Source organism: Physeter macrocephalus, chromosome 2, assembly GCF_002837175.3.
Source record: "Physeter macrocephalus isolate SW-GA chromosome 2, ASM283717v5, whole genome shotgun sequence".
NCBI lineage: Eukaryota > Metazoa > Chordata > Mammalia > Artiodactyla > Physeteridae > Physeter > Physeter macrocephalus.
In genome coordinates this window covers 44,850,869-44,873,083 of record NC_041215.1, presented here as the reverse complement: position 1 = coordinate 44,873,083, position 22,215 = coordinate 44,850,869, and the positions used below count along the sequence as shown (strand labels likewise).

At 37.2% G+C, this 22,215-nt stretch overlaps 1 protein-coding gene across 1 annotated transcript in view; it reads right to left on the bottom strand.

Annotated features, from left to right (window-relative positions):
• Positions 1–22,215, bottom strand: part of THSD7B (thrombospondin type 1 domain containing 7B) — a 773,362-nt gene that overhangs the window by 232,505 nt on the left and 518,642 nt on the right. The window contains exon 13 of the mRNA XM_024122279.2: positions 16,599–16,862. Within this exon, the coding sequence (XP_023978047.1) occupies positions 16,599–16,862 (264 nt within the window). The remainder of the gene's footprint in view (positions 1–16,598; positions 16,863–22,215) is intronic.

Sequence of the window (22,215 nt, the reverse complement as noted above, 5' to 3'; positions counted from 1 at the left end):
TACTACAAAGCTACAGTAATCAAGACAATATGGTACTGGCACAAAAACAGAAATATAGATCAATGGAACAGGATAGAAAGCCCAGAGATAAACCCATGCACCTATGGTCAACTAATCTATGACAAAGGCAGCAAGGATACAAAATGGAGAAAAGAGAGCCTCTTCAATATGTGGTGCTGGGAAAACTGGACAGCTACATAGAAAAGAATGAAATTAGAACATTCCCTAATACCATACACAAAAATAAACTCGAAATGGATTAGAGACCTAAATCTAAGACTGGACGCTGTAAAACTCTTAGAGGAAAACATAGGAAGAACACTTTTTGACATAAAACACAGCAAGATCTTTTTTGATCCTCTTCCTAGAGTAATGGAAATAAAAACAAAAATAAACAAATGGGACCTAATGAAACTTAAAAGCTTTTGCATAGCAAAGGAAACCATAAACAAGACAAAAAGCCAACCCTCAGAATGGGAGAAAATATTTGCAAATGAATCATCGGACAAAGAATTAATCTCCAAAATATATAAACAGCTCATGTAGCTCAATATTAAAAAAAACAAACAACCCAATCCAAAAATGGGCAGAAGACCTAAATAGACATTTCTCCAAAGAAGACATACACATGGCCAAGAAGCACATGAAAAGCTACTCAACATTACTAATTACTTGAAAAATGCAAATCAAAACTACAATGAGGTATCACCTCACACCAGTAAGAATGGGCATCATCAGAAAATCTACCACCATGAAATGTTGGAGAGTGTGTGGGGAAAAGGGAACCCTCTTGCACTGTTGGTGGGAATGTAAATTGATACAGCCACTATGGAGAACAGTATGGACGTTCCGTAAAGAACTAAAAATAGAATTACTATATGACCCAGCAAACCCACTATTGGGCATATACCCAAAGAAAACCATAATTCAAAAAGACACATGCACCCCAATGTTCATTGCAGCACTATTTACAATAGCCAGGTCACAGAAACACCCTAAATGCCCATCGACGGACGAATGGATAAAGAAGATGTGGTTCATATATACAATGGAATATTACTCAGCCTTAAAAAGGAACGAAATTGGGTCATTTGTAGAGACGTGGATGCATCTAGAGACTGTCATACAGAGTGAAGTAAGTCAGAAAGAGAAAAACAAGTATCGTATATTAACGCATATATGTGGAATCTGGAAAATGGTACAGATGAACCAGTTTGCAGGGCAGACACTCAGATACATATGTAGAGAACAAACGTATGGAGACAAAGTGGGGAAAGCCATGGTGGGTGGTGGTGGTGCTGTGATGAATTGGGAGATTGGGATTGACATGTATACACTGATGTGTATAAAATGGATGACTAATAAGAAAAAAAATAGATAAAAAAAAAAGAAATAAGAACAGGAACAGTGTAAATAGCTGGACTTTGCCTCTGGTGAACACTTCAAGATAACAGGAATGGCAGGGGCAGAGAGGAGTTGAGTCTTGCCCAGACAAAAGATAAAGAGACCACATATTTCTCATTCTTAAGGCCAAGGAGACCTCTCCAACTACACATGTGCAGAAAGGCTCTTGGGGGTCAAAAAGGAGAGTGCACCATCCCATAATAGGTAATGCCAACCCTCCCATAGGCCTGTGGGCTAAACTCTATCCTGGAAAAAAGTCCCCACACATGTTGGGGAGGATCCTAGGGCAGGTCAGGTGTGGAAAAAGAAACAAGATAACTGGCCAAAGGTAAACAAAGACCAGGAAGAAGTGCCCTATATAAATGACTTAACTGCCTCTTTACTGAGCTCCTCCTTATTAGGGGGGATGCCCACACCCTTTTCTCTCCGGGTGTGTATCTCTGCCTTGCTTCTGTCTTAAATAAACTGTTTCTCTGCATGCTCTCCCACTTCTTGTTCTGTGTTTCTAATAATAAACTTTGTTCCTGTTTTTACAGTTTTTGCCTCCTTGAGAAATGCATTTTTCAGTGGGGGCAAAAGCCAGGGGAACTTTGCTTCTAGCCTCTAGCCTCTGGTGGCCTAGTGACTAGGATTTCTGGTTTTCATCCAGACTACCCAGGTCCAATTCCTGGACAGAGAACTAAGATCTCGATTCAAGCCACCACTTGAATCTGAGATCATGTTGACTCTTGTCATATCTAAACTCATCTTTTCATTCATTCAGCCAACATATACTCCAGAGACTGTGATGGGCCAGACCCTGTGTTAGGCACTGGGGATGGAGAAATGAACCCGATTCAGTACACCTGAACTGAAATGAGCCTGATTCAATAAACAATCAGGTTAGTAACAGAAATAGAAATATACATAGGGATTTTAAAAAATAAAACTAAATATATTGATAAAGAAAAGAATAGGACTCATGCAAATCCTCAAGGATGATCCCCTCACACAACCTGGGATAGGAAGTAGGAAAAATGCTTCCTGGACTACGCATCACTTGGTCTTATCCCAAAGAAGGAGGAATCTCACGAAAGGACAATATAGAGCATGCCAGGCAGACTACATAGTCATGGAATTCCTTTGATGTCCTGTCAAGGAGCTGGTATGTGAAGAAGAGACCGGGAGAAACTGCCAGCAGAGCACTGACATGGCCACATTTGCCTCTTCGTGTGATGGCTGATGGCTCTTGGCATAATAAATATCAGGTGTTAAAACAAGATTGTAACATCTGCCACTGGGTGTAGTAGATTGCAAGAGAAAAGGAAAAGTCTGAGAAATGCTTAGGAGGCACAGTTATTAAGACCTGATGGTACAGTCATGTATTCAAAAATACATTTTAAATACCTACTAACTTTCAGGTACCATTCTAGGTGCCGTGGATACAGTTGGAAAAAAAAAAAACCCTAAAAAGCAGTTCTTTCTTTCTTGGAATTTTACCATCCAATCATAGGAGAGAGACAGTAAGTATTTTTAAAAAGTAAATGCATAATATTTTAATTGGTGATTAAGTACTATGAAGAAAGATGAAAACTGGTAAGGGGAATAGGAAGTGATAAGGTAGATTGATTTATTAGAGGAGTTAGGCAAAGACTTGCTATGAGCAGAGACTGCAGTGAAGGGAGGGATGAAGGCAGGGAAAGGGAGAGAGAAGAATGAAGTGTGTTGAGGTGTGGGGTCCTTTTATGTCCTATTCTTTGTCCAAAAAAAATCACTGGGATAAAAGACATAGTTGGAAGTAATTCACCTCAAGTATCTTTATTTTGGCATATGCTATTCTGTTGACTGAGTTAGGTAGTCAGAGTCAACATCGGCCCTGTTGTCACCCACAGCTGGGAACTATGTGCAACACTTTAACATTAGGCAGTGATGGAATGTAATAGGAGTAAACAATTGCTGACAGGATATAGACACAAATTCCGCCCTGAAGTTTTTTTGTTTTTTTGTTTGTTTTTTTAATAGAGCATCATTTTACTACTGGTCTCCTCAGTGATATTCCTAAAGACAAAGAGACCTGGCTAGTATTATCTGTGGTTTGAATCTTCCATGAAATCCATCAGCATAGATAATTCAGAATTTAGTGAACTGTGTTGCCCACAGCTATACGTACCAGCAGGGGCCACTTAGGACACCTCAGCATGAGGAATAATTATCCTCATGAGGAAATTTCTCTGATATTATCTTGGGGAATCCCATTTGTGTCTTCCAAATGCAGATGGAAGACAAACCTATGTTGGAGCTTAAAAGGGCAAAGCATTTACTGTTCTTATTAGGAAAGCCAGATTGAGGTCACTGCTCTCTGCTTCAGTTTGTCTGGGATGAAAATAGAATTCTTAATAGTGAGTTAGTACTCATGGATATTAAAAACAATGTCTATTAGTGACCATTAAAAGTTTTCTTTTCCCTTGATAGATGGATATGTCTCTTATCCTTAGAAGTGACCCATTGGAAGTATTTTCATTTACTCTTTTTAAAAATCTTTTTTTTGAAAAATGTAATGTAAAAATATCTTAACACAAATATCATAAAAGTTACAAGTCTCTGGTAAATCTTGATCAATGCACTGTTTTCATTCAGTGAAAATCTTTTAGATTCTCTAACAGCTTTTGCTATTGCTCTGTAAATTGGTTCCGTTTTCAATGCCTCCTCTTCCTTGAGGATATGTTCTTTTCTAACCTGAAATGAATATTTCTAAATTAAACACCACATACACACTTATAAACCCTTGAAAAATTAGAGACGAATGACAGATAATATATTTTTAAAAAGATGACTGGCATTTGGAATAATCTTAATTCTACCTTTGAATTTTATCTTAACACTATATTTGCTCTATTACTGCCATCTTAAGTCTTACCTAAAATCATGTCTTACATTGTCTATTGCAATAGTCTCCCAATGGCGTCCTTGCTTCATTGAAGCCAATCTATACACACTAGTCAAAAGTAATTTTTATAAACACCTAACTTGGATCACATCATCTACCATTCCCACCTGATGACTTCACTTGAATTATATCCAGACTCCTTGCTTTAACCCACAAGATTCTGCCTACTTCCTCCACAGCATTTCAAAACAACTCTCCTCATTCCTGAGGGCTTCCTTTGTGTTTTTTTGCCAGTACTTCTTTTCTGCCTTATATCCTCTGGACATGCTTATCCTACTAACTGAAATTAACTTGTATGTACTTTTCACATGGTTGTCATCTCACTCTTCACATCTCAAATGTATGTCACTTTAGTGAGGACTTCCCTAAAGTCTCGAGATTTTCTGTTCAGCATCATAAAGGCTAATCAAGACTTGAAATTCCTTTTATTTTTTTCTATCCTCCACCAGACGATAAGCTGCACAAGTCCCTGATTTCCACATAATTGTATACCCAAATCATAGAAGAAGACTAGGTACATAGCAGGTGATCAGTATACAGGTTTTCATCAAATGATAATAAACCAATATGTAGGTGACATCAGCATCATGGTGGTGTCTCTCTTCTCTCTTCTCTTCTCTTTCCTCTTTGTAACAACTAATTAGACATCTATTACCAAACAAAAGTGCTTCTGTGTATTTCACAAAGGGATGTGGAGGTTTCTAGTCCACCTGTGCATCCAAAAATAAACAAGGGGGATCTCAGTGAGGGTTGCTGATACAAGGGAGTTGGCAAACTGGCCCCAGTCCCACTCACTGAGATTAGAAAAGAACCTGGAGAGTGCAAAACTGGGCAGATAACCATGGAGAAGAGAATGATTGGAAGTCCAGCCTGCCTAAAGGGAGATTCCAGAATGCCACTAGAGTGAGAAAGAGAAGAGTTTGGAAGCAGAGGAGAGGTAGAAAATTTCCAAAGTGGCCTCCCCTCCCCACGGATGAACAACAAGGGGCTGGGCTTTTGGAAGCAACACTGGCTACCTCTCTGGCAGAAGAGGTAGACAGTGGTGACCTCTTTCATAGAGGAGGTGACAACCACAAAGCAAAAATCTAGAGTAGATTCACAAAACCAAAAAAGGGGGAGACAGAGCATACCACTATGGAAAACTACTGCTTTGCAAAGGTAGGGAGAAACAGGGGGAAGAAATAATGAACATACAAAACAACCAGAAGGCAGACAATAAGATGGCAGTACTAAGCCCTTACATATCAATAATCACTCAAAACGTAAATGGACTGAAGTCACCAATCAAAAGGCAAAGGGTGGCTGGGTGGATAAAAAAACAACAGCAATGAAAACAAACATACAGAAAACAAACACACAAACACAAAACAACCAATACAGAAAAACAAGATCCAACTATATGCTGCCTACAAGAAACTTCTTTCAGTTCTAAAAACACACAGAGGCTCAAAGTGAAGAGACAGCAGATATCCCATGCAAGTGGAAACCAAAAGTAAGTGGGCATAGCCATACTTATCAAACAAAATAGACTTCAAGCCAAAAACTGTAACAAGACACAAAGAAGGTCATTTTATAATGATAAAGGGGTCAATATACATAGAAGATATAACAATCATGAATATATACACACCCAACATTGGATCACCTAAATATATTAAGCAAATACTAACAGATATGAAGGGAGAAATATACAACAATACAGTAATAGTAGGAGACTTCAATACCTCAGTGTCAGCAGTGGATAGATCATCCAGACAGAAAATCAACACAGAAATGTGGGAATTGAACCATATTTTAGACCAAATGGACTTAACAGACATATATAGAACATTCCAACCAACAGCAGCAGAATATACATTCTTCTCACGTGCATACAGGATATTAGATCATGATAGCACCAAGATAGATCTTAGCTAATTTGAGGAGACTGAAATACTATCTTTTCTGACCACAATGGTATAAAACTAGAAATCAACAAGAAGAAAGCTGGAAAATCTACAAATATGTGGAAATCAAACAATACACTTCTGAAAACCAATGGATCAAAGAATCAAAAAGGAAAAAAAAAATCTTGAAGCAAATGAAAATGGAGAGAAAGCATCAAATCCTAGGGGATGCTGCAAAAAGCAGTTCTGAGAGGAAAGTTTATAGTGATAAATGGATGTATTAAAAAATTAGAGGAGCTTCCCTGGTGGCGCAGTGGTTGAGAATCTGCCTGCTAATGCAGGGGACATGGGTTCGAGCCCTGGTCTGGGAGGATCCCATATGTCACGGAGCAACTAGGCCTGTGAGCTACAACTACTGCGCCTGTGCATCTGGAGCCTGTGCTCCACAACAAAAGAGACCACAATAGTGAGAGGCCCGTGCACCGCGATGAAGAATGGTCCCTGCTTGCCACAACTAGAGAAAGCCCTCACACAGAAATGAAGACCCAACACAGCAAAAATAAAAAAATAAATTAATTAATAAACCCCTACCCCCAACATCTAAAAAAAAAAAAAAGAAATTAGAAAGATCTCAAGTAAATAACTTTACACCTCCAGTACCCAGAAGGACAAATTAAGCCCAAAGTTAGCAGAAGAAAGGAAATACAGATTGGAGAGAAAACAAAGGAAAGAGACCAGAAAAACAATAGAAAGAATCAATGAAATTAAGAACTGGATTTTCAAAAAGATAAAGTTGACAAACCTTTAGCTAGACTAAGTAAACAAAAGAAGACTCAAAATTAGAAATAAAAGAGAAGACACTACAACTGATACTACAGAAATAAGTGTACTATGACCTGCTATATGCCAACAAATTAGATAACCTAGAAGAAATAGATAAATTTCTAGAAACATATAACCTAGCAAGACTGAATCCGGAAGAATAGAAAATCCGAACAGACCAATAATGAGGAAGGAGACTGAAACAGTAACCAAAAATCTCCCAATACAGAAAACCACAGGACTAGACGGTTTCACATGTGAATTTACCAAACATTTAAAGAATAATTAATGCCAATCCTTCCCAAACTCTTCTAAAAAAACTGAAGAGGAGGGAACACTTCCTAACTCATTCTACCAGGCCAGTATTACCCTAATACTAAAGCCAGATATAGCCACTTTAAGAAAACTGTAAACCAATATTACTAATGAATATAGATGCAAAATTTTTCAACAAAGTATTAGCAAACTGAATTGAGCACACTAAAAGGATTATACACCATGAGCCTGGGATGCAAAGATGGTTCAAACTGATAAACGTATTACATCACATTAATAGAATGAAAGAAAATAATCCCATGATCATCACAATAGATACAGAAAAGGATTTGACAAAATACGACATCCTTCCATGATAAAAACCTCAAAGAGGTACTTCCCTGGTGATGCAGTGGTTAAGAATCCACCTGCCAGTGCAGGGGACACAGGTTCGAGCCCTGGTCCAGGAAGATCCCTCCCACATGCTGCAGAGCAGCTAAGCCCATGTGCCACAACTACTGAGTCTGTACTCTAGAGCCGGCGAGCCACAACTACTGAGCCCGTGTGCCACAACTACTGAAGCCCGTGTGCCTAGAGCCCAAGCTCTGCAACAAGAGAAGCCACTACAATGAGAAGCCTTTGCACCGCAACGAAGAGTAGCTCCCGCTTGCCACAACCAGAGAAAGCCCGTGTGCAGCAGTGAAGACCCAACACAGCCAAAAATAAACAAATAAATTAATTAATTAAAAAAAAACTCAAAAGATTGTGTATAGAAGGAACATACCTCAACATAACAAAAGCCATCTATGACAAACCCAGAGCTAACGTTATACTCAGTAAAAAAAAATTGAAAGCTTTTCCTCTAAGACTAGGAAGGAACAAGACATGGTTGCCTACTCTTACCATTCTTATTCAATATAGTATCAGAAGTCTAGCTAGAGCAATTAGGCAAAACAAAGAAATAAAAGATACCCAAATCAGAATGGAAGAAGTACAGCTGTCGCTATTTGCAGATAATATTATTTTGTATATAGATAATTGCAAAGATTCAACTAAAAACTGTTGGAACTAATCAATGATTTCAGTAAAGTTGGAGCATATAAAAATCAAAATAAAGAAATCAGTGTTGTTTCTATTTGCTAATAATGAAACATCTGAAAAATAAAGAAAATTATCCCATTCACAATAGCATCAAAAACAATAAAATACCTAGGAATAAATGTAACTGAGGAAGTGAAAGATCTGTACAATGAAAATTATGACTTCATTGAAAGAAACTGAAGAAGGCATAAGAAATGGAAAGACATCCTTTATTCATGGATAAGAATATTGTTAAAATGTCCATACTACTCAAAATCATGTATAGATTCAACACAATCTCTATCAAAATTCCAGGGGCATTCTTCACAGAAACAGAAAAAAAAAAAAAATCCTAAAATTTTTAAGGAACCACAAAGAACCCAAACTAGCCAAATAAATCCTGAGAAAGAACAAAGCTGGATGTATCACACTTCCTGATTTTAAACAATACTACAAAGCTACAGTAATTAAAACAATATGATATGAGCATAAAAATAGACACAGACAAATGGAATAGAGAGCCCAGAAGTAAACCGCCACATATTCAGTTAACTAATATTTGGTAAGGGAGCCAGGACCACGTGATGGAGAATTGATCATCTCTTCAAAAAATGGTGCTGGGTGCATAGCACAGGGAGATCAGCTCAGTTCTTTGTGACCACCTAGAGGGGTGGGATAGGGAGGGTGGGAGGGAGGCAGATGCAAGAGGGAAGAGATATGGGGACATATGTATATGTATAACTGATTCACTTTGTTATAAAGCAGAAACTGACACACCATTGTAAAGCAATTATACTCTAATAAAGATGTTAAAAAAATGCTGGGAAATCTGGATAAACACATGTAGAACAATGAAATTGGACCCTTATCTTACACAACTCACAAATATTAACTTGAAATGGATAAAAGACTTAAACATAAGACCTGATACCATAAAACTCCTAGAAGAAAATGTAGAAAAGAAGCTCCTCAATAGTGGTCTTGGCAATGATTTTCTGGATATGACACCAAAAGCATAAACAATAAAAGTAAAAGTCAACAAATAGAATCACAACAAATTAAAAGATTTTGCACACAAACAGAAACAACTAACATAATGAAAAGGCAACCTACAGAATAGGAGGAAATTTGCAAACCATATATTGGATAAGGGGTTAATATCCAAAAATATATAAAGAATCTTACACAACTTAATAGCAAAAAACAAACAACCCAGTCAAACACTAGGCAGAGAACCTAAATAGACTCTTTCCAAAGAAAACAACCAAATGGCCAAGAGGTACATGAAAAGATGCTCAACATCACTAATCATCAGGGAAATGCAAATCAAAACTATATGTGCTATCTCTTGACACCTTTTAGAATAGCAACAAGACTTTTATTTTTTTCTATCCTCCACCAGACGATAAGCTGCACAAGTCCCTGATTTCCACATAATTGTATACCCAAATCATAGAAGAAGACTAGGTACATAGCAGGTGATCAGTATACAGGTTTTCATCAAATGATAATAAACCAATATGTAGGTGACATCAGCATCATGGTGGTGTCTCTCTTCTCTCTTCTCTTCTCTTTCCTCTTTGTAACAACTAATTAGACATCTATTACCAAACAAAAGTGCTTCTGTGTATTTCACAAAGGGATGTGGAGGTTTCTAGTCCACCTGTGCATCCAAAAATAAACAAGGGGGATCTCAGTGAGGGTTGCTGATACAAGGGAGTTGGCAAACTGGCCCCAGTCCCACTCACTGAGATTAGAAAAGAACCTGGAGAGTGCAAAACTGGGCAGATAACCATGGAGAAGAGAATGATTGGAAGTCCAGCCTGCCTAAAGGGAGATTCCAGAATGCCATAGAGTGAGAAAGAGAAGAGTTTGGAAGCAGAGGAGAGGTAGAAAATTTCCAAAGTGGCCTCCCCTCCCCACGGATGAACAACAAGGGGCTGGGCTTTTGGAAGCAACACTGGCTACCTCTCTGGCAGAAGAGGTAGACAGTGGTGACCTCTTTCATAGAGGAGGTGACAACCACAAAGCAAAAATCTAGAGTAGATTCACAAAACCAAAAAAGGGGGAGACAGAGCATACCACTATGGAAAACTACTGCTTTGCAAAGGTAGGGAGAAACAGGGGGAAGAAATAATGAACATACAAAACAACCAGAAGGCAGACAATAAGATGGCAGTACTAAGCCCTTACATATCAATAATCACTCAAAACGTAAATGGACTGAAGTCACCAATCAAAAGGCAAAGGGTGGCTGGGTGGATAAAAAAACAACAGCAATGAAAACAAACATACAGAAAACAAACACACAAACACAAAACAACCAATACAGAAAAACAAGATCCAACTATATGCTGCCTACAAGAAACTTCTTTCAGTTCTAAAAACACACAGAGGCTCAAAGTGAAGAGACAGCAGATATCCCATGCAAGTGGAAACCAAAAGTAAGTGGGCATAGCCATACTTATCAAACAAAATAGACTTCAAGCCAAAAACTGTAACAAGACACAAAGAAGGTCATTTTATAATGATAAAGGGGTCAATATACATAGAAGATATAACAATCATGAATATATACACACCCAACATTGGATCACCTAAATATATTAAGCAAATACTAACAGATATGAAGGGAGAAATATACAACAATACAGTAATAGTAGGAGACTTCAATACCTCAGTGTCAGCAGTGGATAGATCATCCAGACAGAAAATCAACACAGAAATGTGGGAATTGAACCATATTTTAGACCAAATGGACTTAACAGACATATATAGAACATTCCAACCAACAGCAGCAGAATATACATTCTTCTCACGTGCATACAGGATATTAGATCATGATAGCACCAAGATAGATCTTAGCTAATTTGAGGAGACTGAAATACTATCTTTTCTGACCACAATGGTATAAAACTAGAAATCAACAAGAAGAAAGCTGGAAAATCTACAAATATGTGGAAATCAAACAATACACTTCTGAAAACCAATGGATCAAAGAATCAAAAAGGAAAAAAAAAATCTTGAAGCAAATGAAAATGGAGAGAAAGCATCAAATCCTAGGGGATGCTGCAAAAAGCAGTTCTGAGAGGAAAGTTTATAGTGATAAATGGATGTATTAAAAAATTAGAGGAGCTTCCCTGGTGGCGCAGTGGTTGAGAATCTGCCTGCTAATGCAGGGGACATGGGTTCGAGCCCTGGTCTGGGAGGATCCCATATGTCACGGAGCAACTAGGCCTGTGAGCTACAACTACTGCGCCTGTGCATCTGGAGCCTGTGCTCCACAACAAAAGAGACCACAATAGTGAGAGGCCCGTGCACCGCGATGAAGAATGGTCCCTGCTTGCCACAACTAGAGAAAGCCCTCACACAGAAATGAAGACCCAACACAGCAAAAATAAAAAAATAAATTAATTAATAAACCCCTACCCCCAACATCTAAAAAAAAAAAAAAGAAATTAGAAAGATCTCAAGTAAATAACTTTACACCTCCAGTACCCAGAAGGACAAATTAAGCCCAAAGTTAGCAGAAGAAAGGAAATACAGATTGGAGAGAAAACAAAGGAAAGAGACCAGAAAAACAATAGAAAGAATCAATGAAATTAAGAACTGGATTTTCAAAAAGATAAAGTTGACAAACCTTTAGCTAGACTAAGTAAACAAAAGAAGACTCAAAATTAGAAATAAAAGAGAAGACACTACAACTGATACTACAGAAATAAGTGTACTATGACCTGCTATATGCCAACAAATTAGATAACCTAGAAGAAATAGATAAATTTCTAGAAACATATAACCTAGCAAGACTGAATCCGGAAGAATAGAAAATCCGAACAGACCAATAATGAGGAAGGAGACTGAAACAGTAACCAAAAATCTCCCAATACAGAAAACCACAGGACTAGACGGTTTCACATGTGAATTTACCAAACATTTAAAGAATAATTAATGCCAATCCTTCCCAAACTCTTCTAAAAAAACTGAAGAGGAGGGAACACTTCCTAACTCATTCTACCAGGCCAGTATTACCCTAATACTAAAGCCAGATATAGCCACTTTAAGAAAACTGTAAACCAATATTACTAATGAATATAGATGCAAAATTTTTCAACAAAGTATTAGCAAACTGAATTGAGCACACTAAAAGGATTATACACCATGAGCCTGGGATGCAAAGATGGTTCAAACTGATAAACGTATTACATCACATTAATAGAATGAAAGAAAATAATCCCATGATCATCACAATAGATACAGAAAAGGATTTGACAAAATACGACATCCTTCCATGATAAAAACCTCAAAGAGGTACTTCCCTGGTGATGCAGTGGTTAAGAATCCACCTGCCAGTGCAGGGGACACAGGTTCGAGCCCTGGTCCAGGAAGATCCCTCCCACATGCTGCAGAGCAGCTAAGCCCATGTGCCACAACTACTGAGTCTGTACTCTAGAGCCGGCGAGCCACAACTACTGAGCCCGTGTGCCACAACTACTGAAGCCCGTGTGCCTAGAGCCCAAGCTCTGCAACAAGAGAAGCCACTACAATGAGAAGCCTTTGCACCGCAACGAAGAGTAGCTCCCGCTTGCCACAACCAGAGAAAGCCCGTGTGCAGCAGTGAAGACCCAACACAGCCAAAAATAAACAAATAAATTAATTAATTAAAAAAAAACTCAAAAGATTGTGTATAGAAGGAACATACCTCAACATAACAAAAGCCATCTATGACAAACCCAGAGCTAACGTTATACTCAGTAAAAAAAAATTGAAAGCTTTTCCTCTAAGACTAGGAAGGAACAAGACATGGTTGCCTACTCTTACCATTCTTATTCAATATAGTATCAGAAGTCTAGCTAGAGCAATTAGGCAAAACAAAGAAATAAAAGATACCCAAATCAGAATGGAAGAAGTACAGCTGTCGCTATTTGCAGATAATATTATTTTGTATATAGATAATTGCAAAGATTCAACTAAAAACTGTTGGAACTAATCAATGATTTCAGTAAAGTTGGAGCATATAAAAATCAAAATAAAGAAATCAGTGTTGTTTCTATTTGCTAATAATGAAACATCTGAAAAATAAAGAAAATTATCCCATTCACAATAGCATCAAAAACAATAAAATACCTAGGAATAAATGTAACTGAGGAAGTGAAAGATCTGTACAATGAAAATTATGACTTCATTGAAAGAAACTGAAGAAGGCATAAGAAATGGAAAGACATCCTTTATTCATGGATAAGAATATTGTTAAAATGTCCATACTACTCAAAATCATGTATAGATTCAACACAATCTCTATCAAAATTCCAGGGGCATTCTTCACAGAAACAGAAAAAAAAAAAAAATCCTAAAATTTTTAAGGAACCACAAAGAACCCAAACTAGCCAAATAAATCCTGAGAAAGAACAAAGCTGGATGTATCACACTTCCTGATTTTAAACAATACTACAAAGCTACAGTAATTAAAACAATATGATATGAGCATAAAAATAGACACAGACAAATGGAATAGAGAGCCCAGAAGTAAACCGCCACATATTCAGTTAACTAATATTTGGTAAGGGAGCCAGGACGAGGGAGATGCAAGAGGGAAGAGATATGGGGACATATGTATATGTATAACTGATTCACTTTGTTATAAAGCAGAAACTGACACACCATTGTAAAGCAATTATACTCTAATAAAGATGTTAAAAAAATGCTGGGAAATCTGGATAAACACATGTAGAACAATGAAATTGGACCCTTATCTTACACAACTCACAAATATTAACTTGAAATGGATAAAAGACTTAAACATAAGACCTGATACCATAAAACTCCTAGAAGAAAATGTAGAAAAGAAGCTCCTCAATAGTGGTCTTGGCAATGATTTTCTGGATATGACACCAAAAGCATAAACAATAAAAGTAAAAGTCAACAAATAGAATCACAACAAATTAAAAGATTTTGCACACAAACAGAAACAACTAACATAATGAAAAGGCAACCTACAGAATAGGAGGAAATTTGCAAACCATATATTGGATAAGGGGTTAATATCCAAAAATATATAAAGAATCTTACACAACTTAATAGCAAAAAACAAACAACCCAGTCAAACACTAGGCAGAGAACCTAAATAGACTCTTTCCAAAGAAAACAACCAAATGGCCAAGAGGTACATGAAAAGATGCTCAACATCACTAATCATCAGGGAAATGCAAATCAAAACTATATGTGCTATCTCTTGACACCTTTTAGAATAGCAACAAGACGACAAGAGATAATAAGTGTTAATGAGGATGTAGAGAAAGGGAATACTTGCACACTGTTGGTGAAAATGTAAATTGGTGCAGCTACTATGTAAAACAATATAAAGGTTCCTTAAAAAATTAGTAGAACTACCATATGATCCAACAATTTCACTTCTGGGTATATACCCACAGGAAATAAAAACAGGATATCAAAGAGATGTATGCACTCCCATGTATGTTACAGCACTATCCACAACAGCCGAGATTTAGAAACAATCTATGCACCCATAAACAGATGAATGGATTAAGAATTTGTAGTGTATACACATAATGGACTATTATTCAGCCATGAGAAAAACATCTTCCATTTGTGACAATCTGAATGGACCTTGAGGATATTATACTAAGTGAGATGAGTCAGACAGAGAAAGAAAAATACCGTGTTATACCACTTATACATGGAATCTAAAAAAGCCAAGCTCACAAAAGCAGAGTAAAATGGTGGTTTCCAGAGGATGGGAACAGAGGGATAGACAGGGATAGACAGGGATAGAATAGTCTGTTTAATGGTACAAACTTGGAATGAGTAGTAGATAAGTCCTAGAGATCTAATGCACAATACAGTGAATACGGACAACAATATTGTGTTATAATCAAACTTGCTGAGACTAGATTATTCCAACCACTAAAAAGTAATAATTATATAATGTTATAGGTATTAATTATAACTACAATTACAATCGTATTATAACCTATAAATGTCTTGAATTAATATGTTATAGCATTGCATAAATTCAAGGTGTATATGTCAAATATATTTCAAGAAAAAAATTTAAAAATAAACCATTATGTATATTAAAGGTGAAAAACAAAGACCAGAGCAAACCAACTTTGGCCTCTGTAAAATGGGTCCATTACTTGCTTGTGATGTGTTTAACGTTTCTGAAAGTAAAATCACTGAATGCAATTCTGTAGACTAACCTAGGAAGCAGAGCAATGATGACACTAATTAAAAATCATTAAACCTTAAATTGCATTCCTATAATGATCCAGGTATATCTTAACTAAAACGAGCTGATACATTGGAAATAAAGAATAAGGATGAAATATGATTTACTTGTGTGTTAAAAGTGAATTCAATTTGCCATTTCTGGTATTATTAGGAAGCTTATTAGGATATAAGACCTTGACGACAGAGACAAAAATCTTTCATCTTTTTTTAGAGTTTGCCATTCCAGCATAAATTCTCTCTATCCATACCTTCTGTAAAATCCTTAACTTCAGTTTCTTAAGGTAACTAAAACCCAAAAAATTGAGCAGGAAATTCATAAGTTCCATTGTAATCATTAGTGTCAGCCTCTTCCATCAATGTTTACCCCAGCTGTATTTAATTTCATCATTCCTTTCTCTGTTCCCCATATCTTTTAAATTATCCCAATGTTCAAAAATAAATAAATAAAAATATAGTCTTCTCCTTGATTAACAACTCAAAAATTCTGCCAGATTGCCTAATTCCTTTTCTACAGTTTTAGTCTATAAATTTGGGTATACTTACACATTGTACCATAAAACATTTAAAATCAACCTTTTCATTGGTATTTTGTCAACATCCTTATAAGAAATTCAAGGACTGATGCCTTCTATATATATGATCAGAGTACCAATAGACACTGTAAAATATATTCATTTGCATTGGGCTTTGGCTTTCTTAGAGGAAGAGCAACTGAGCTCACCACCAGGAAACAAGTGGCCAGAGGTGAAGTACAGAGTGAGGAGAGTCAAAGATCCCGAACGATCACATTCCAGATAATCAGTGTGATATGGATATGTGCATTTCATATGTCCATATTTTATGAGAGGTGGTGTGTTTTTGACAAAGAAGAACTGAAGTAATTACTAAGGAACGAGGTTACCAATTCTAGACCTGGGATGGCCCTCCTAGGCTGTATGTCAATGTTCTCATCTGTCACTCTTCACCCATCTCCTTACCAGAGCTGTTGCAGTGGGTGGGGTCAACAGGTCTTCCATTTTTATCAGAGCAGGCTATTGCTCGAAAACGCATGCCTTCTCCACATTCTTTGCTGTCTCCTTGTACCTGCAATCCTCTCTGAGGCTCCCTTCTGCCTTCAGGAAGAATGCAATCTGACCAGTTTCCGTAAGGATGAGATGTAAACACATCACAAGGACATGGTTCTGTTTCCAATAGAGGGTACAGGTCAGCATCCTGGCATTTCTCCTTCTTCCTGCTTTTCCCTGTTCCAATGAGAGACATTGATGTATTAATTTCACATCTGCTGTTTTGTTAAAAGTCACTCACATTTTATTTAAAAGCTCTTAGACTATTGTCTTAAATAAAATAAAGCCTTTCTTTTTTACACTCTTTTTTTAAACACAGAAGGAAATACTAGGACAATGAAAGCAATTCCCACAGCAACTGTGAAATTTAAGTTAATTTGAAAAAAAGAGGTCTTATGTTGGAGAGAGGCAAAAAATACTTAGAAGATGTTCGCTACAGTGGCTCAACAGATAGAAAAGTCCTTGATGTATTTAATATTGTTTTCCCTATAATTTGTTGATAAAAAACAGATAGATTACCTTGTCTCCATTTTCCAGGAAATTAATGGTTACCAGGGAAATGAACAAAATGGTGTAAGTATTAAGTCCTTCCCTTTTTTTCAAGTAACTTTTTAAAAGCAGTTTATTTACTCAAGGAACAAAATGATATCCTCTCAGACAATGGCCTTGGAGTGAGCCTGGGTGTCACTTGGTGTGTGGCGGAAAAACTGGAACTTATTTTGGTTCCTCTCATCAGGCAGCTCACAAATGCTGACAGAAACAATAGATTGAAATAAATGCTCAATTCATTTTGGATAATTTAATCTGAGAAAAAGGTATGACTTGCACTTTGAGAGACCTTTTTAGGTTATGTATTTTAGAATATGACCTTATCTTACCAATTGACTTTGACGGACCTTTTAGGTGTAATCCCAACTTTGAGTAATGACAAGACAGAGTCATTTTTCAAAACTGTGAGTACTGGATCATCATGTTTAATGGATTCCAAGATGGCCTGTAACTTGACTCAACTTTGCTACCAACACACTTCCTCTAGATTTTTAAAAGTTTTCCTAGATCTAATAATTCCACTTTGTTTCCTTATTAATGGGTCATTAGTGAGAGTCTTGTCTGGTTATATATATTAAAAAAAAATAGGCAGCTTTATTAGTTTATCTCCAGTCTTTATGGCTGTTTTGCAACTGCTTGCAATAAGCTGATGCACAGACTACTTTCTTATTGTCAGTTAGTTTACTTTACACACAGCGATTCTACAGCTGTCACCTGGACCATTGGCTTTATGCCTTCTGTGATGCTTATGGCCACAATAAATAAGGATTCCTGCAGGACCTGAAATAATCTTGTAGAAGCTTCGGCCACACCGCTGTCCCTCTGGGAGGAAGTATTCACTTGCCTCTACCATTAGGGGCACTTCCTGAGAATAAGTTTGAGGAGCAGAGCATCTATCACCACTATGAGAATTTACTGCATGAGAGATACATCAATGGATGAAGAGGATTGGCACCTGCTTGTCAGCATTTCACATGTAACCCAAGTCTCTGGTGCTTTTCAAATGTCCACAAAGTACCGTTGTCTCCATCTCTTATATTTCCATTCTATTCTCAACACACTTAACCATAGATTTTGAGTCTACCTATTCCTTAAAAGTACTTACTCTTGCCAAAGTAATAAAGTTATGAACTATCTTTTACGTCTTATCTTTCAGACCTGATCATTCAGCAATAGTTCTGAGTGTTGACTATGCCATCATTCTTGAAATATCTTTCCCAAGTTTCATCACACCTTACCTTTATGTCCCTCTCCCCTACTCACACTCTCACCTTCTCTCTGGGCTCACCTTTTTTGTTTGTTTGTTGAATTCTTCTCCCTCTGTACCTCTCTTAACTGATAGGTTTCCTCAGGGCACTGCCCTAGATTCTCTTTTCTTATCCTACACCTTCACCACCCAAAGAGTTTAAATAATCATCTATAACCTTTAAATCCCTAATTATTATCTTCGGCCCAGATTTCTTATTCAAGCTTCTGACTGGAAATCTACACCTAAAAAACCAGTCAAACTCAACCTGGCAAAACCTACACTCACCTCCTTTCTGATCATCACAACCATTCTTTCTCCTGCATTTCCCAGTTCTACCAATATGACTGAGTCAAAAACTGGAGTGTCACATTTGAATCATTCTGTTGTGCTACCTGTACCTGTTTAACGACAAAGATCTATCATTTCAAATACCTAAATATCTCTTGAATCAGTCCGCTGTATCCATTCTGACTGATACCACCCATATATAGCCCTCCTCCAAATCTCCAGCTTAAATCACTATAATGGCACCTTCCAAGATCTTATTGCCACCACAACTCACTTCCTTCAATCTATTCCCTGCACTGCAGCCAGGACCAACTTATAAACCTGGAAATCTGATCACATGACTCATTTATTTAAAACTCTCCAGTGACTTACCACAGCTCATGGAATGAAGTCTAGACTCCTCACCTTGGTCATCAAGGTTCCATAGGATCTGGGTCTATTAGCGTTTGCCTCCGACTGTGTTCATCATTCTGCCTCTGGCATGTTATAAGTAATACTGAGCATTTTTTAGTTCCTAGAAGCTACTCATTTAACTACTGGCCTTTGCACATTCTACTCCAGAAATTGTCACCAGTTCCACCTTCCCTCCATTTCCTAGCTAATGACTATTTGTCCTTTAGGTCCAAACTGATAGATCACTCCCTCCAGAAAGTCATCCTTGAATACACTCTTCATCTCAGTTCTAGAAGAGGTGTTCTTATGTACTTGTGTAGCATGTGGTAGGCAGAATGATGGCTCTGCAAGAATTTTTTACATCCTAATCCCTGGAGTATGTGAACATGCTACTTTAGATGGCAAAATGAACTTTGTAGATGTGACTAAGCTTGCGGATCTTGGGATAAGGAGATTATCTTACTGGGTTCAACATAATCACATGATCTTAAATTCAGAGAACGTTTCCTGGCTGAGTAAAGAATCAGAGGCAAAATAACTATGAAAGAATGATCAAACAGATGTAATGTTTCTGAATTTCAAGACTTTGGAGGAAGGGAGCCATGAGCCAAGGAATATAAGAAGCGCCTAGAAGCTGGAAAAGAAAACATTTTCCCCTAAACCTTCCAGAAAAAAATGCTACCCTGCCAACATCTTGCTTATAGACCCGTAATATCTACGTCTGACTTTAGACCTATAGAACCGTAAGAGAATAAATTTGTTGTTTTAAGCTATCAAATTTGTGGCAATTTGTTAAAGAAGCAATAAAAAAAAACTAATACAGTACCCTATACAACAGCTATTGTAGCAGGTACTATACTGTGTTGTAACTGTCTGTAGCAAAACTGTAACTCTCATTAGACTGGAAACTCTTAAATTAGGGTCATGTCTATCTATTCCCTTACAGTGTCCCCAAGGCCTAGCACACATAAATGGTAAACAAGAATTGTTCCTTAAATAATTGAGCAAAGTTTTTTAAAAAAAAAAAAAGGAAAAAAAGGAAGGAAGAAATGAGAGAGAGAGAGAGATATAGAGAATAGGAATAAATAATAAAATGTTAATGTACAAAGTAACCAAAAGTTACTGGCAGAACAAATATTTTGTACAAATATATGCTGTCTCTATATTTGTGATATCCTTCTTAATTACATGGCATCACTGTTTGAAGAAGGCTTTGAGCAAGTTAGTTAATGTAGAGATGGTTTTCACAATAAGAAACAAATTACCAGTGGTCCTTAACTTTGATTACATTCTAGTCATAATCAGTATTAAACCTTGGACTCAGAACCAGCCAGTACTTTAAAAAATATTTAAAAAATCAATCTCTACTACAACTCTAAAGACATTTTTTCCTCTTAAGTCAGAGGGAAATTTGTAACTGATTCCACAAAAACACAAAACTACAATATTTAATAGATATTAGTTACCCAGTTATTTTGAATATATAGATATATATGAATAACCTAGATATACTACTTGAAGGATTATTTATAGCATTGTATAAACAACTGCTTTAATTATCACTAAATCTGAAACCTGTGATTATCTAGTCTGCATACAACACACAAAACACCCAGATATTAAAGTTTCTGGTTAAAAAAATGGAAAAAGAAGAATAAACACCATAGATGGTCCCCTATACAATGAAGATGCTTGTACTTGTGTCTGTACGCTCTTCTGTGTGTGTCTGTATTAGAGAATCATATTGCTTTACAGTCTAAGCCCATCATTTTTTACTATCATTCATGTTAGAAATTGCTTATTAATACTAAATTACAGGGGAAAAACCAAAACACAAGCATTGGTATCACAATAAAAATAAAGCTTGAGAAGGGCAGATTTTTCACTACTTGTTTTTCTACCAATGATACTGCAAACAAAAGAAGAGTGAAGAGTATTTTGCTCTCCATCTAAGTCTACAAAGATTAAGCCATTGAAGTTGCTGACTGACAGTGATCTTAGTGTTTCACAAAGAGGAAATTAAAGACAATAACAGGATACTCTGTGCTGGGACAAACAGACCCTTAGATAGTTAGATGTATTTCAGGAAGAATTTAAATAAACCCCATTTCTTGTATCTTCCCATACACAGAAAAGCATTATGATCATTACCTTGAGATTGCTGTTCTTTGTGACTAGCTGTAAGTTTCTACCAAGATGTATGCTGACTGCATGTATCCCCTAACAGCAACAAAACCACATATAAACTAACCTTCCCTCCCTACCTCTCTGGAGCACTTCCTCAGAGCTATCTGAGAGGCTGTCTCCTGTGCTAGAGTCCTCAGTAAGATCCTGGATAAACCTTAACTCACAACTCTCGTGTTGTGCATTTTTCTTTCAGTTGAATGTTCTGGTGACCACAAAGGGACCAAGAGCTGACTTCTCTCCTTTTCCTGAACTCTACAAGTATCTGGAGCCTTGGTCCCAACATGGGCCCCTTGTGCTTGTCCGCTTCCTCGCGGAGTCCAGACAACTGGGTATGTCTCTTCTGGGTCTTGGATCTCACATCTTGATTGATGATTCTGAGTTTTATTTGGTGGTTGTTAAACTCCTTGCCATTAGGAGAAGGTTTTCCTTGAACTTAGGTTCAAGAAGAGGTAGCTGGGTTACCAAGTCGAAAGACACTGGGAAAAGTTTGCTCGGTTGAAAGATACCGAGTGGTCTGGACTAGGTGATTAGGTAGGGGGCTAGCCTGGTGTCCTTCTTGAATACCTTAACAGAGTTTGTCTGAATAAAAGTTAAGATACCATGTGAGAGCTTTCAGCTCCGAAGATTAGGCACACAGCTCCTCCCAACCAGTTGCAGTTTTCTCAGTCAACTGGGAAATTTATGGGAGTGGCAGAGGCAAGCCCTCACACCATTCAGTGTGAGTAACCCAATCATTAATTTAAAGAAATTTGCTCTTGGGACGCACACATAACATTGGCCAACCAGTGCTCCAGTCTCCATGGATTTTTTTTTTTTTTTTTTTTTTGCGGTACGCGGGCCTCTCACTGTTGTGGCCTCTCCCGT